General features: G+C 34.0%; 1 protein-coding gene across 1 annotated transcript in view; it reads right to left on the bottom strand.

The window, feature by feature from the left end:
- Window positions 1–996, bottom strand: part of LOC128993074 (uncharacterized) — a 38,010-nt gene extending 37,014 nt beyond the window's left edge. The window contains exon 1 of the mRNA XM_054416831.1: window positions 552–996. Within this exon, the coding sequence (XP_054272806.1) occupies window positions 552–591 (40 nt within the window). The 5' untranslated portion in view covers window positions 592–996. The remainder of the gene's footprint in view (window positions 1–551) is intronic.
- Window positions 997–16,497: the final 15,501 nt, after the last annotated feature.

Raw genomic sequence — 16,497 nt, 5'->3', positions numbered from 1 at the left:
AATGAAACCGCTGATCTTAGTCGGTAACAAAGCTACACAGGTCATCACACACCATTCTACACTCATACTTCACTCATATTTGGGTTAAAATACGCACCTAGGTGGCGTCCCCATCTCAACGATTGATTGATTGATTGTATGCCTACGATAATTAGGCCTATAACTTAATGGAGTTGGATATCAACATTTTGCTTAAAGCCGCGTTTACACTGGGGTTTGGAACAAAATGTTTGTAACATTTTGTTGTTAACACTTGTTTCTAAAACAAAATTTTACAAAGATAGCCTAGTGCCGATTGTTACATTGAAGCCCATAATTTTCCATACAAAATGATATAGGTATAAAACTAGAGACACTTGGAGGGTTAAATGGTAGGCTACTGCAACTAAAAAATTATATAATTAATTTTATAATGTTTCTTAGGTCGGCGTGAGGGGCTCTTCCACAACCCTTTACTTCTTCGCAGATTCTCATCGGTTTTTGACCAGGACCAAGAGACGCTAGTATATTAATTTAGGGCCTAGGTCAACTTTCTACTTGAGGCAACTCACCTAGATTCAAATGAATCTTATTCCCGTATTTCTCCTCCATTTCCGTGTCACTTAACTTTCAACTTGCACTCGTTAAACAAATATAAAAGTGGATGTAACTAGCTTCCGCAAACTTTCAATGAACCGAAATTAAATATAGCCTTGCTGAATGCTGGGTTGCTGCGTCCTGCGCTCCTCGCTCCTGCCCTGCATTTTATTTTATTAATTATTTATTTACCACATTTCGGCTCTTCGGTCTACCTCTACCACAGACAACAGAAACCATTAAAGTATTATAAAGTCTGTGCCTCCACAGTAGAGACTACAGAGTCGCGACTCGCGACTCGCAATTGGGAATGCAATGCACGCACGATTTCACTCACAGAAAGCACTGCACGTACACGGCCACGGCCACGAACGAGGATGGATGCCGGATGGGATGGGAGAAGAGAGGACGAGCCCGGACACGGACGGACGGACGCGCTCAAACTACAAAAAGTAGTAGCAAGTAGTTGTAGTATGTAGTTTTTTGGGTTTGGTTGGGACGCGCAGCGCAGACACTGTCTTCTTCGTTCTTTCTTTGTTTAAAACCGCTCTTTTCATAGAACCAGCTGTTTTGTTGAAATGCTTTCACTTTGATTTGAATGAAACCGGTTCTCGGCGATTGCGACTGCAGACTAGAGCAGACTTCGAAATAAAATTGTCTGCTAGGAGGATAGTGGAAAATTGACTCTAATGTTTAATACAAAGAGGAAGAGGTAATTTCGAAATGTTTTATATACATAATTTCAAGAATATAGGTATCGAAACTAGGTGTACAATGCAGTTTAGTTGTCTATTTACATTATTGAGCGGAGCTAGCATATTAATCCAATACTTTTCTAAAACCACTCTTTGTACAGTTTCACATTTCAGGAAGTGCGTTTTTTTTGCAGTTGTGGAAACTGATTTTTTACCGATTCGCATAAACTCGGGCATAAATAAAATGCCCATTTGCAGTATCGAAACTCAATGGTACATTTGGTTCACGAAAATGAATTGTCCACTTGCAGGATCCAAAACAATGGTCCAGTTGACAAATAATGGACCATCGTTTTGGATTGGTCCGGTCCATTTGACAAATATACCATTGTTTTGGATCCTGCAAGTGGACAATTAATTTACGTGAACCAAAGTAGTGGTAAACCCAGAATATGACCCCACTTTCGGCATTTTTGGACCTAGTACTTTTAAAATTTTTTGGTGAAAAAACACCCAAAATAGGTAAAATATGATGGTTTTACCCTATTTTTGGCGTTTTAGAGGCTATATGGGGGCATTTTTTAACCAAAAAATGTTATTAATACTGAAAAAACAAGCCTGGAAATGAAGAGCTTTTTTTGACCACTTTTTTTAAAACCCAGCTCTCGGCACGTGAACTCGGACGCGCTCCTGACCCATAGGTTACTTCTGATCCCCAGCGATGACAAACTAAAAGTCTTATGAAAAAATGTTAGAAACAAAAATTGAGGAACATCTAATCATCTATACTTCTTCCACTGAAAGTTTTTCTCTGACCGAAAAATAAAAAAAATCCTCGCTTACTTACTTTTTAATGTTTGCTTTGAGTAACCTTTTTATATTTTCCTTAATTAATAATTATACAGTGGCATAAATTAAATTATATTTATATTGTATTAAACAGTAGTTTATGTAGAATTTTAATATATAAATTTTATGCTATAAATATTTTTTTTTGAAGCTAGACAAACATGTAAGTGATAGGAGGCGCATCACTTTGAACATCGTCATGCCCCCGACAGTGCCGTGCTGGTAATACCTAGAGTTTGAAACTATTGCTATTGTTGAAATTATATTATAACACATTTACATACAAAAGAAACTGGTAAATGGTTTTAAATTGTTTAAATTTTTATGCTGTATTATTATGTTGAAGGCTATTTTGGTTGCTGGAATTTTAGCTGTTTTGTTGTATATCAAGCCTTTTTTTTAGATATAAGTATTTTTAAACAATAAATCAGACCTTTATTTACTAATGCTATTATTATATTACAATGCATTGGCATACAAATGAAAATGGTTTGATTTATTTGTACTCATATAAAATAATATAATTCTTTTGAGTTATAGGGATGTCTGGTGATTAAATCACAAATTTAGAATATTTAATAATGGACTTTTAAAATAATGGAATTAAGTATAGACTTATAACATTTTCATGATAACTGTTTGATTTATTTGTACTCATTTAAAATAATGTTAAAATAGTATTTGATTTTTATGTTGTATTATTGTTTTTTGTTGTTTAAAAGTTGGAACTAACATAGTGTACCTAAATTTAACCATTTGTCGTATCTCAAGCAGTTTTTGAGAAATAAGCATTTTAAAACGATAAAGTCACACCAGTAATGCATGGAGTTTGTAACCATTACCAACACTGATATTATGTTATAATAGGCTACATTGTCATACAAATGGAACCATTTAATTTATTTACCAAATGGTACTCATATAAGTTTTAGATTTTTAAATTTTTACCCTGTATTATTGTTTTATATCAAAAGTTGAAATCAATGTAGTGTGCCTAAATATGTTTATTTACTGTATCTCAAGCAAATAGATAGAATAGGATAAAGAGGTGTTTTTGGTGTTTTACCTATGAGAATAACATGGGGAGATTTTAAGCCACTTTTTAAAAATCGTGCTTATTTATACATTTCTATGCAAATGTCCATCTCTAAAAATATTTCCAATCCCCATTAATTTTTGTATCATGTGAGATTTGTACCAGTTGGTTTGAAATATTTATAAATATAATGTGTTGCTGGAATCACCTTAAATGGCAAGAAACACATAGTGTTGGGACCTCTGGTAAAATATTGGATTTTTTCTAGTTTGGATTAAATATTTGTGAAAAATTGAAAAAATATGTTTTTTACTCAACTATTTTAGCGTCTTGAAACATGTATTACCGAGGAATCAGGCAAATATTTCGTGCCGAAATTATATTTTTACCTTATGTGAGGACTAGGAATTGCTATTTAAACTCAGTCCTGCTCCACAGTATCATTGCAGGCTTGCTTCTTGTCCCAAGTGGTGAATTGTGTACAGTTTATGTGTGGTGCAAAGACTGGGTTCTCTTTTTAGTTGTGACCAGCTCATTCCTAAGATGCTAGATGGTATTCAGTTTGTCTCTCTGAATGTAAGCAAAATATAATATTCAGTTTAGGACTTAAAGTTAATGTCGGATGCGATGCCTCTTTGATTGAAAGTTTGGGTTGTGATGAGCTCAACCCCTATCACTAGTATCAGCAGAGATCCACTGAACAGTATTATTATGTGTTATTGTACTTTGTGTGGATTAATATGTGTTTGGCACAACACACAATAACACACCTTGCTAATCGTAGTTAGTAGTTTAAGTGGTCAAAGTAGAAGTAGGGAGCATTGACTTTCTACAATCAAAATTGGATATTTAGTTAGAGCCTCAGACTGTAATAAAAAAAATAGATGAAAATGCAAACTCTAAAGGCCCCGACTGTGTTTTATACTTTCCGGCTGGAACAACCTTTACTTGGAAAATCGTACATAAATAATTGTTTGTATACATAAGACTCTTGTAGTGAATGTACTCTTCAATGAAAAGACAAAATAAAGATGAAAACTACTTTATGCAAAGAAGAGAAAGTGATTGTGAAGGGTAGCTACAAACAATCACATTTTAGTGCACAATGAAATTTGCTATAATTATTGGGATTGTTTTGGGTATTTTCTTAGATATTCATTGTGTTTACAGTAATTAATCATAATGGGGATGCTATTTATGTTGAGATATACTGATTTAGTTAAAGTGATAAAACGATGACCATCGATAGTGATGGAAAAAGATTTTATTTGTTGAGCAATTGATGTGAGAAGGAGTTTCTTGTTAAACAATAACCTGGAAAACCAATACAACGTAATGCATTGTCATCCCTCATTGGTATTGTACCTTACAAGCTCTGTTGTTCTTTACTCATTTTCAAAAACATATAAATTATAAAATAAGCCATTTTGTTGTTTATTTTACATATAGGTCTATATTACTGTATGAACATAATTTCTGTATTTCATATACGTAAAAACAATGAGACCATGCTAAATTACAGAATTCAGTAACAAAGGAAGTTGATATTGTGCTGTATACCTGAGGGTGTAAATATAGAGGTGGGTATTTTCATAGAGGCCTAATGATGAATCAGAATGTGAAAGTTCTATGGTAGAAATATCAAGAAAGCAAGAGTAACATCATCAGAGGTAATATGGTCATTAGGGAATTCATAGAGAGGGGTCAGTCAGGTTGAACTAGTATATTGCAGTGATTCATCTAATATAGAAACAATAGTTACAAATAACCAGAACCAATCACTGAATATTGTAGTTAGTGTTCCTATCTTACTGTTAAAATATGAAACTCATTTTAACATGAGTTAGTGAGTTCATGCCTGGCAACATGAGTGTAATAATGGTTCCAAATGTATTTATCTTAATTTATGGTAGATTTCACTAGGTGTGCTTACTCTATAGTAAAACTCTTTGAGATCATTTAATATTTAACACACTTAGATTAGTGAATAAATCATCAAAGTGTGATATAAATATGCTGGGTGAAAGTATTAAAACTTGCTATTACAGTATATGTTATTGTACTTTGTGCTGATTAATATGTGTTTGGTATATTAGCATGGCACAACACACAATCCCACATCTTGCTAATCGTAGTTGGTAGTTTAGGTGGTCAAAGTAGAAGTAGGGAGCATTGACTTTCTACAATCATTATCAATTAATTTTATCAATTAAAGGATTGTCAAACGTCTTGGTTTTGCTAACTATGACCTGGTGTCCCGAAAAGGGCTCTTAAGACCATAAAATGACAATACATTAAGTTTGAACTATTGACTGTGATGTGAATTTATGCATACTTCGTCATACAAATTTTACACTATAGTATTTTTACAAGTTCTGACTGTGACTGTGATGTGAATTTGTGTGTATTTCATCACATAAATTTCACACTATTTTCACACATTTCACACCACTATTATGATGTGTTGTGCCTGCATGGGTATGTCGAGCCATGGATATCACAGACCACCAAGCTATAAGGACGTATGCTAGAACTGATCCAATCTCTGCCAAACCCTGAATACGAGCCTGGAGGCACAGACTTCGGACCAAGGATCAATTGTAAATAGACAAACCTGTGTGATAGGATATAGAACACTGAATAATGCAAATGTTAGAAACTTTAGTCTTTTACTTATTTACCCTTACCATCCTCCATATGTTGTCATCAGTCAGGCGTCCAAACAATAAAAAAATATCGATGAGAAGAAATCGGTTGTTGTATTTAACAACATAAAGGTTGATTCACACACGGTACCTAATAGTTTAATCATGTCACAGTGTAGCAACTGACTGTGACTGTGATGTGAATTTGGTTAGTTGTGTGAAATGTGTGAAAATAGTGTGAAATTTTGAAATTGCTTCCAGTTTATACGTTGTCATCAAGCAGGTGTTTGAAAAATCCAAAAATATCGTTGAGAAGAAACCAGCTGTTGTATTTGACGACACAAAAGGTCAATTCACACACGACAAGTCACAGTTCAGTCACATCAGTCATGACACAATGTTTACAAAAAACTGACTATGAGTGAATTTGTGCGTACTTCGTCACACAAATTCACTCATAGTCAGTTTTTTGTAAACATTGTGTCATGACTGATGTGACTGAACTGTGACTTGTCGTGTGTGAATTGACCTTTTGTGTCGTCAAATACAACAGCTGGTTTCTTCTCAACGATATTTTTGGATTTTTCAAACACCTGCTTGATGACAACGTATAAACTGGAAGCAATTTCAAAATTTCACACTATTTTCACACATTTCACACAACTAACCAAATTCACATCACAGTCACAGTCAGTTGCTACACTGTGACATGATTAAACTATTAGGTACCGTGTGTGAATCAACCTTTATGTTGTTAAATACAACAACCGATTTCTTCTCATCGATATTTTTTTATTGTTTGGACGCCTGACTGATGACAACATATGGAGGATGGTAAGGGTAAATAAGTAAAAGACTAAAGTTTCTAACATTTGCATTATTCAGTGTTCTATATCCTATCACACAGGTTTGTCTATTTACAATTGATCCTTGGTCCGAAGTCTGTGCCTCCAGGCTCGTATTCAGGGTTTGGCAGAGATTGGATCAGTTCTAGCATACGTCCTTATAGCTTGGTGGTCTGTGATATCCATGGCTCGACATACCCATGCAGGCACAACACATCATAATAGTGGTGTGAAATGTGTGAAAATAGTGTGAAATTTATGTGATGAAATACACACAAATTCACATCACAGTCACAGTCAGAACTTGTAAAAATACTATAGTGTAAAATTTGTATGACGAAGTATGCATAAATTCACATCACAGTCAATAGTTCAAACTTAATGTATTGTCATTTTATGGTCTTAAGAGCCCTTTTCGGGACACCAGGTCATAGTTAGCAAAACCAAGACGTTTGACAATCCTTTAATTGATAAAATTAATTGATAATGATTGTAGAAAGTCAATGCTCCCTACTTCTACTTTGACCACCTAAACTACCAACTACGATTAGCAAGATGTGGGATTGTGTGTTGTGCCATGCTAATATACCAAACACATATTAATCAGCACAAAGTACAATAACATATACTGTAATAGCAAGTTTTAATACTTTCACCCAGCATATTTATATCACACTTTGATGATTTATTCACTAATCTAAGTGTGTTAAATATTAAATGATCTCAAAGAGTTTTACTATAGAATAAGCACACCTAGTGAAATCTACCATAAATTAAGATAAATACATTTGGAACCATTATTACACTCATGTTGCCAGGCATGAACTCACTAACTCATGTTAAAATGAGTTTCATATTTTAACAGTAAGATAGGAACACTAACTACAATATTCAGTGATTGGTTCTGGTTATTTGTAACTATTGTTTCTATATTAGATGAATCACTGCAATATACTAGTTCAACCTGACTGACCCCTCTCTATGAATTCCCTAATGACCATATTACCTCTGATGATGTTACTCTTGCTTTCTTGATATTTCTACCATAGAACTTTCACATTCTGATTCATCATTAGGCCTCTATGAAAATACCCACCTCTATATTTACACCCTCAGGTATACAGCACAATATCAACTTCCTTTGTTACTGAATTCTGTAATTTAGCATGGTCTCATTGTTTTTACGTATATGAAATACAGAAATTATGTTCATACAGTAATATAGACCTATATGTAAAATAAACAACAAAATGGCTTATTTTATAATTTATATGTTTTTGAAAATGAGTAAAGAACAACAGAGCTTGTAAGGTACAATACCAATGAGGGATGACAATGCATTACGTTGTATTGGTTTTCCAGGTTATTGTTTAACAAGAAACTCCTTCTCACATCAATTGCTCAACAAATAAAATCTTTTTCCATCACTATCGATGGTCATCGTTTTATCACTTTAACTAAATCAGTATATCTCAACATAAATAGCATCCCCATTATGATTAATTACTGTAAACACAATGAATATCTAAGAAAATACCCAAAACAATCCCAATAATTATAGCAAATTTCATTGTGCACTAAAATGTGATTGTTTGTAGCTACCCTTCACAATCACTTTCTCTTCTTTGCATAAAGTAGTTTTCATCTTTATTTTGTCTTTTCATTGAAGAGTACATTCACTACAAGAGTCTTATGTATACAAACAATTATTTATGTACGATTTTCCAAGTAAAGGTTGTTCCAGCCGGAAAGTATAAAACACAGTCGGGGCCTTTAGAGTTTGCATTTTCATCTATTTTTATATTACAGTCTAAGGCTCTAACTAAATATCCAATTTTGATTGTAGAAAGTCAATGCTCCCTACTTCTACTTTGACCACCTAAACTACCAACTACGATTAGCAAGATGTGGGATTGTGTGTTGTGCCATGCTAATTTACCAAACACATATTAATCAGCACAAAGTACAATAACACATAATAGTTCAATGGATCTATGCTGATATTAGTGATAGGGGTTGAGCTAATCACAACCCAAACTTCCGATCAAAGAGGCATCGCATCCGACATTAACTTTAACTCCTAAACTGGAGATTACAATTTACTTATGTTCAGAGGCAAAGTGGATACCATCTAGCATGCCTTACTAATCTTAGGAATGAGCTGGTCACAACTAAAAAGAAAACCCAGTCTTTGCACCACACATAAACTGTACACAATTCACCACTTGGGACGAGAAGCAAGCCTGCAATAATACTGTGGAGCAGGACTGAGTTTAAATAATGATTCCAAGTTCTCACGTAAGGTAAAATATAATTTCGGCACGAAATATTTGCCTGATTCCTCGGTAATACATGTTTCAAGACGCTAAAATAGTTGAGTAAAAAACATATTTTTTCAATTTTTCACAAATATTTAATCCAAACTAGAAAAAATCCAATATTTTACCAGACATCCATTTAAGGTGATTCCAGCAACACATTATATTTATAAATATTTCAAACCAACTGGTACAAATCTCACATGATACAGACATTAATAGGGATTGAAAATATTTTTGGAGTTGGACATTTATATAGAAATGTATAAATAAGCACGATTTTTTAAAAAGTGGCTTAAAATCTCCCCATGTTATTCTCATAGGTAAAACACCAAAAACACCTCTTTATCCCATTCTATCTATTTGCTTGAGATACAGTAAATAAACATATTTAGGCACACTACATTGATTTCAACTTTTGATATAAAACAATAATACAGGGTAAAAATTTAAAAATCTAAAATTTATATAAGTACCATTTGGTAAATAAATTAAATGGTTCCATTTGTATGACAATGTATTATAACATAATATCAGTGTTGGTAATGGTTACAAACTCCATGCATTACTGGTGTGACTTTATCGTTTTAAAATGCTTATTTCTCAAAAACTGCTTGAGATACGACAAATGGTTAAATTTAGGTACACTATGTTAGTTCCAACTTTTAAACAACAAAAAACAATAATACAACATAAAAATCAAATACTATTTTAACATTATTTTAAATGAGTACAAATAAATCAAACAGTTATCATGAAAATGTTATAAGTCTATACTTAATTCCATTATTTTAAAAGTCCATTATTAAATATTCTAAATTTGTGATTTAATCACCAGACATCCCTATAACTCAAAAGAATTATATTATTTTATATGAGTACAAATAAATCAAACCATTTTCATTTGTATGCCAATGCATTGTAATATAATAATAGCATTAGTAAATAAAGGTCTGATTTATTGTTTAAAAATACTTATATCTAAAAAAAAAGGCTTGATATACAACAAAACAGCTAAAATTCCAGCAACCAAAATAGCCTTCAACATAATAATACAGCATAAAAAGTTAAACAATTTAAAACCATTTACCAGTTTCTTTTGTATGTAAATGTGTTATAATATAATTTCAACAATAGCAATAGTTTCAAACTCTAGGTATTACCAGCACGGCACTGTCGGGGGCATGACGATGTTCAAAGTGATGCGCCTCCTATCACTTACATGTTTGTCTAGCTTCTAAAAAAAATATTTATAGCATAAAATTTATATATTAAAATTCTACATAAACTACTGTTTAATACAATATAAATATAATTTAATTTATGCCACTGTATAATTATTAATTAAGGAAAATATAAAAAGGTTACTCAAAGCAAACATGAAAAAGTAAGTAAGCGAGGATTTTTTTTATTTTTCGGTCAGAGAAAAACTTTCAGTGGAAGAAGTATAGATGATTAGATGTTCCTCAATTTTTGTTTCTAACATTTTTTCATAAGACTTTTAGTTTGTCATCGCTGGGGATCAGAAGTAACCTATGGGTCGGGAGCGCGTCCGAGTTCACGTGCCGAGAGCTGGGTTTTAAAAAAAGTGGTCAAAAAAAGCTCTTCATTTCCAGGCTTGTTTTTTCAGTATTAATAACATTTTTTAACCAAAAAATGCCCCCATATAGCCTCTAAAACGCCAAAAATAGGGTAAAACCATCATATTTTACCTATTTTGGGTGTTTTTTCGCCAAAAAAATTCAAAAGTCCTAGGTCCAAAAACGCCGAAAGTGGGGTCATATTCTGGTATTACCTCTACTAACCAAATGTACCATTGAGTTTCGATACTGCAAATGGGCATTTTATTTTATTCACATAATTATGGTATACCACAATATTACCATTGAGTATAAACCTAACCTAGAGAGCCCACCGCTATACTGTTAGTCGGTACCGCTTTTGACGACGTAGTTCGGGCCGCTGACGCTTGGGTCGTGGTAGTCAATGGTAATGCAGTACGCCGCTGAGCTCAGTCCAGAGGTGGGGATAACTGTCAGAAATGCCCAGCTGTTATTTGCCCAGCAGCTGCGTTACGATAACTGTTTAAAATAACGGTTATCAAATAACTCTCAGCCGAGCTGAGCAGTACTGGCAACTGGCAAGAAACTCAGGCTGCCCGATAACCGTCGCCGCTAGGCAGTTATTGGATAACTCCAGTTGTCGATCAGCCGTATGCGTATGGCTGCCTGTGCCTACTACTAGATAACCGTCGCTGCCTCGCAGTTATTTTAATAACTCCAGTTGCTGATCAGCCGTACGGCTGCCTGTGGCTATTGGATAACCGTCGCTGCCGCACCACGCAGTTATTTAATAACTCTAGTTGTAAGGCAGCCGTGTACCCCGTGTATGTGTTTGCTGCGCTACAGCAACAGTATTGAGTGGCAATAACCATTACTTTCATGAGATTATTAAACAAATCCGATATTATATACAGCCAAGTGGTTATCTTATTTGCTACAAAATGTTAGTTAATGTCAAAAATACACAAATAAAAATATTTTAAACCGATTGGCAAAAGCTCCGTTACTAAAAATAATAAAATGCACAGCAGAGCAGACGGTTATTATGACGGTTATCGATAACTCCTAGTTTTCGATAACAGCTGTTGCCGATAACAGTTATCGTCCAATAACCGTTATTAAATAACGGCTGCGTTATTTACTCCCCACCTCTAGCTCAGTCTGCGTTGAGACACGCTGCGTTAAGGTAGCCTGCGCCGCGCTCGCGCGTCAGTCTCCCCCCCCCTCCCCTACTCATCGTCACTTCCCACAGCAACCGGCCTCTCCCTCACCGGTCGAGCTGTCTCTACAAAGCGAATGCAATGAACACGAACGGCAACAACTGCCTCTAACACATATAACATAATTTTATCCATACATTACGCAATTAAAAAGTTATTTGTCAATATTGTAATGCTACAATTAATTGTAGGCTATACAGGAATCCCAATTTTATTTATTTTTTCTGTATATGATTCACTTACTTGAAGGTCTATCATGATTTTAAACTCACATCAAATTACAAAGGTTTGTAAAAAAATTTTGCCAATCTTTTTACGTACAATTCTGATCAACTTTATAGCAAACCATTTTTATCGTTTAACCGATAGTTTATTATATTGATATTACAACTAAGTTTGTTTTATTTCTGTTGTGGGTTTACATATTCTCTACATAATATAATAAACTTAAAACTAAGAACACGTACGATAATGCATATGCACTGCTTATTTAACAAAATTCTATAACATAAATCCTAAATTTCTTTATTATTTTAAGTTTTAACTGAAAATATTTACCAGAATTTTAATATGGTAAGTGTTATAACATTATTTCAGTGTTTATTTTTACGCCTTATTATTTGTCTGGTACCATCGGTTAAGTCGTACACCCCTGATTCCCAAACCACTGTAGGCTACATATTCTTCCTCGGTGACATAACACGCACTACTTTCACTTTATTCTACGAGAGAAGAACGTTTCAAAAATATGCATAGTTATGATTCGGCTTTACACTAGGCCTACAAGAGTACAAGTAAAAGAGTATGTACAGGCAGTTTAATTTTTTTTATCTTTATACCATTAACTTCATATAAACTGGTTGTAACTACAAGAGTACAAGTACAAGGGTATCGACAGACACTTTAATTTTTAAAAATCTTTATACCATTACTTCATATGAACTGGTTGACAGTACGAGTGTACAACTACAAAGGTATTTACAGAGCCTTATCTTTAAAAATCTTTGTAAAATTGGCTTGATATAATAAACTTGCTAATCAAGTATACCAACAAATAAATACATTATAAATAAAACAAAATCGAGGCTCAATACAAAGTTATGAATTGAAAAATACATATTGCTATAAGAATTTTACTATAAATACTTTAAAGGCATAATAGAATAATGACGAAAAGAAAAATACGAACAAATCTTGTAAAACAATTTTCCTATTACATCAAATAATTACTTACTATTAATAATTTGGTATTAAAATGCGTTATAAAACAAGGAAGAAGGAAAATACGGCTAAACAAACAAATTCATCAACAAATACGACGTTTTTAACCTAGCAAAAAGCAATGAAAAAATCAAATATCTAACTCAAAGTATTACATGAACAAAATACTATGGTTTAAACACCCTACTAGTAGGCCTAGAATAATCGCTTTAAAAAAACAACGGAACAGCAGACTAAACATATGGAAATGGTAATGCACAAAAACGAACAGCTGACTAATCATATGGAAATAGTAATGTAAAAAAAGACAATATAAATCAAACCGGTAAGTCTACGTATGCCATTGTGTATAAACGTGTATATATATATATATATATACAACAACTTACAGTTTACTAGGGAAACAGTAACAAAAAAAACAAAAAAAATACAAACAGCTAACTAAGCACAAGTTATGCACAAAATACTACAATTTACACCATATTACCAATATACACCAATCACGATATTAAACAATACACGAAAAGACTCACTAAACGTTTTTCATGAACTTAATAAAACAAATTACACTATACAATAACCACGATATTAAAACGCAACGAACCTGCTTACGAAACGTATGTAATGTTAAAATGCTAGAGTTTACAAGGTATACAGTAAACTAAATAAGGAAAACGAAACAGCTTACTAAACATATGTCATGGGAAAAATACTATATAATTTACACCATAGAATAATCGCGATATTTAAAAAATAATGAAACCAGCTGAATGATTAAATAAACGAATGTCGTGAATTAAAACTAGTTTACAAGATGCACCAATGTGCAAAAGATACTCAAGTAATAAATAATACAAAATAGTTATTGGCCTTCATTCATTGATCTATAGTTAAGTAGTTTTGAGATATGCGTGTATGACAAGAAGCTCTTGAACAAAGTTTACAAGTGTTGCAAATTTTTTAGTTTACGTTGATGTGGTACTGATTTTGTAGTAGATTTTCCGTAGCGGGCCATTCGTAAGCTACGGGACGTCCACAGCACAGTTTTTATAATTTTCAAACGCACAAGGAAGTTGACTACGAAGTCGCGATGCTCCCTGCAAGTAGACTCTAGTTTTAGCCATTCTCTATGTTTCTTCATAATGTCCTTTTTGATTGAAGACATCAAGGATGACTTGGCCCCAACTATATGCTTCATTTTTTGAAAGTTTTCTTTAAAAGAAAAAAGCATGACGTCTGTTACGGATGCCATTTCCTTGGATGGAGCAGTCAGATGGCTCGTTCCATCTTTTGTGGAATAACTCCTGTGAAGAATCAGCAGCTCATTTTCGTCACTGAGCTGGGCACCTGTTGTAAGCTCTCGGCTGCATTCTTCACATGAGAATTTCTTCAAGCAAATCTTCGCCAAATATCCAGCAACATACCTGAAATACATTGAAATTGTAACACAAGACATTTGATTTTGATTTGTTTTTGTTTTAAAGAACCGTTTTTAGGGGTATTCCCTTCAAACCTATATTCAACTTTTTCATGCTAGCCTTAAGTAGCTCATTTACTCCCTAGGGAGTAAATACCATTTTAAGTCCCTAGATAGTTAAAATCAGTTGTTGTAAACACAGTAGGCGTAAGCTTCGATAATAAGCAATCGCACGTATCTAAAGTATGTTTCGCTGGTTTTAATTGGTTTTAGGTTATTGTTGCATTCTTGTTAACAGTTCGACATGCCGATATTATAAAGTAGGCCTACACCACGAATATTAGAAAGGCCGGTATGGATCATAAACATAAACAAATGACGTAGTTTGTCTGAATCCTATACTAACAGCATTAAGCATTTTGAGAGGTTATCTTTATCTTTAAAGTGTTGCCGTTTTATAACTTAGTTTGCTTAAGCAATTGCGCAATATGACGAACAATATAGTTAACTAAACGAGCAAAAAAGTATTTTCAACTCTTGCTCTTTTTCCGTATTTAATATGCCTGTGAACTGTATATACCAGTAGGAAGCAAACTATGGTGATATGTGGAATTTACTGATTTTATAATAATTGCATTGTTTAATTTTAGTGAAAAAACTGTTAGAGTTTAAAAATTCCATAAAAAATAATTATTTAGTTGTGAAAATTTGTTATGAATTGAGTGTTTATGACATTACTTTACGTCAGTTACCTAATAAAGTGAGAAATTTAAAGGCGTACTTGAGCTGATATTTACTTACTGAACAGAACAGCTTTCCAGCGTTGGTTGTTGATCTGGGGCAATTTGAGGTGGCTGTATATGTTCGGCGTCAAGGTCAATATCCGAGTCCTCAGATTGGACTATGTCGTCTGGGTCGTCAACTTCCATGTCTTCATTTCCACTTCCTTCTGTAGTTGACATAGACACGTCGACGTTTCTCACTTGGTCTTCGCCATCACCATCACCATCTCCTTCTTCATCTTCGGTGTCGCTGATTTTATCCAGATCGGACGCAGTGAGGATGACGTCATCGTCTATTTCACAATTAGCAGACTCCGGTGGTTTCATTAGTGTCACTTGGATTCTGTGACGCAGATTTTGACGGAACTGCATGGCAGATGGGTTTTTTTCATAACTTTACCCTTCAAACTGGAATAGGACTGTTGTGTAAATTGTGAGTATTTCCATTAGTTAATAATCTTTTAATTGACTCTTTTAAAATAATCGGAAATTATTACTGTTATTAGTTTTTAAACAAGTTATTTGTTTATAAATAACTCCTGTACTTCTTTGCAATTGCTCGATTTCGAGCAACAGGTATACTAGTGTAATTATAACTCTACTGTAGTGGCCTACAGTAGTGGATACATTATACAGGTACCTATGTATAAACCCACTTCGGCATTTCAGCAAAGTATGTTATAGTACTACAGTAAAAACTCAATAACAAGACTCTCATACGGATTGTTAAATAAATCACTATCGAGGTTTGCAGTAACATGTGATTAGGGGTCAAATAAATATTAGAAGCTTTGAAAATGACACTTGTCAATGGCGACTTGTTTCGGAGGTCTTGTTGAGGTTTCACTGTATAAGCATTGAGTATAAACCTTATACTCAATGGTATAAGTTTCTAATCATACGTTACGATTCATTTTCGCCAGGTAAGGAGCATAACAATGTTAACTATTTATCAGAGGCTTCCCCAACTAAGTATGAAATTACATATTCATATATGCCTGCCTACCTGTTGTTGAAGTTTCTGGTGGAGGTGGAGACGACGTCGTCGATATGTCCATTGTGTCTTGGAGGGCTGCTGCTGGCATCGGTGTGGACGACACGGGTGCTGAGACATCGATGTTATTCCCATCGCCACTTAACGTCGGAATCGCGTGTTTTTCCAGGCGTGTTCTCATGTCACTAGTGAAACACGAACGTTCGAAGTGACGATCGCACACTGTTCGGCGTCTTAACAGAGATTCCGGTAACTCAGACAAACTCTCATTTCCGCAGTTTAAAATCCATTGACTGCACACTTCCGGATTTCCTACTGGAAACTTAAAAAATACTCG

The sequence above is a fragment of the Macrosteles quadrilineatus genome, unplaced genomic scaffold, assembly GCF_028750875.1.
Source record: "Macrosteles quadrilineatus isolate MER2022 unplaced genomic scaffold, UCM_ALF_1.0 Scaffold_4__1_contigs__length_99947679, whole genome shotgun sequence".
In the NCBI taxonomy this organism is placed as follows: Eukaryota; Metazoa; Arthropoda; class Insecta; order Hemiptera; family Cicadellidae; genus Macrosteles; species Macrosteles quadrilineatus.
Note: the sequence above shows the minus strand (reverse complement) of the source record. Positions and strands in the feature narration are given on the sequence as shown.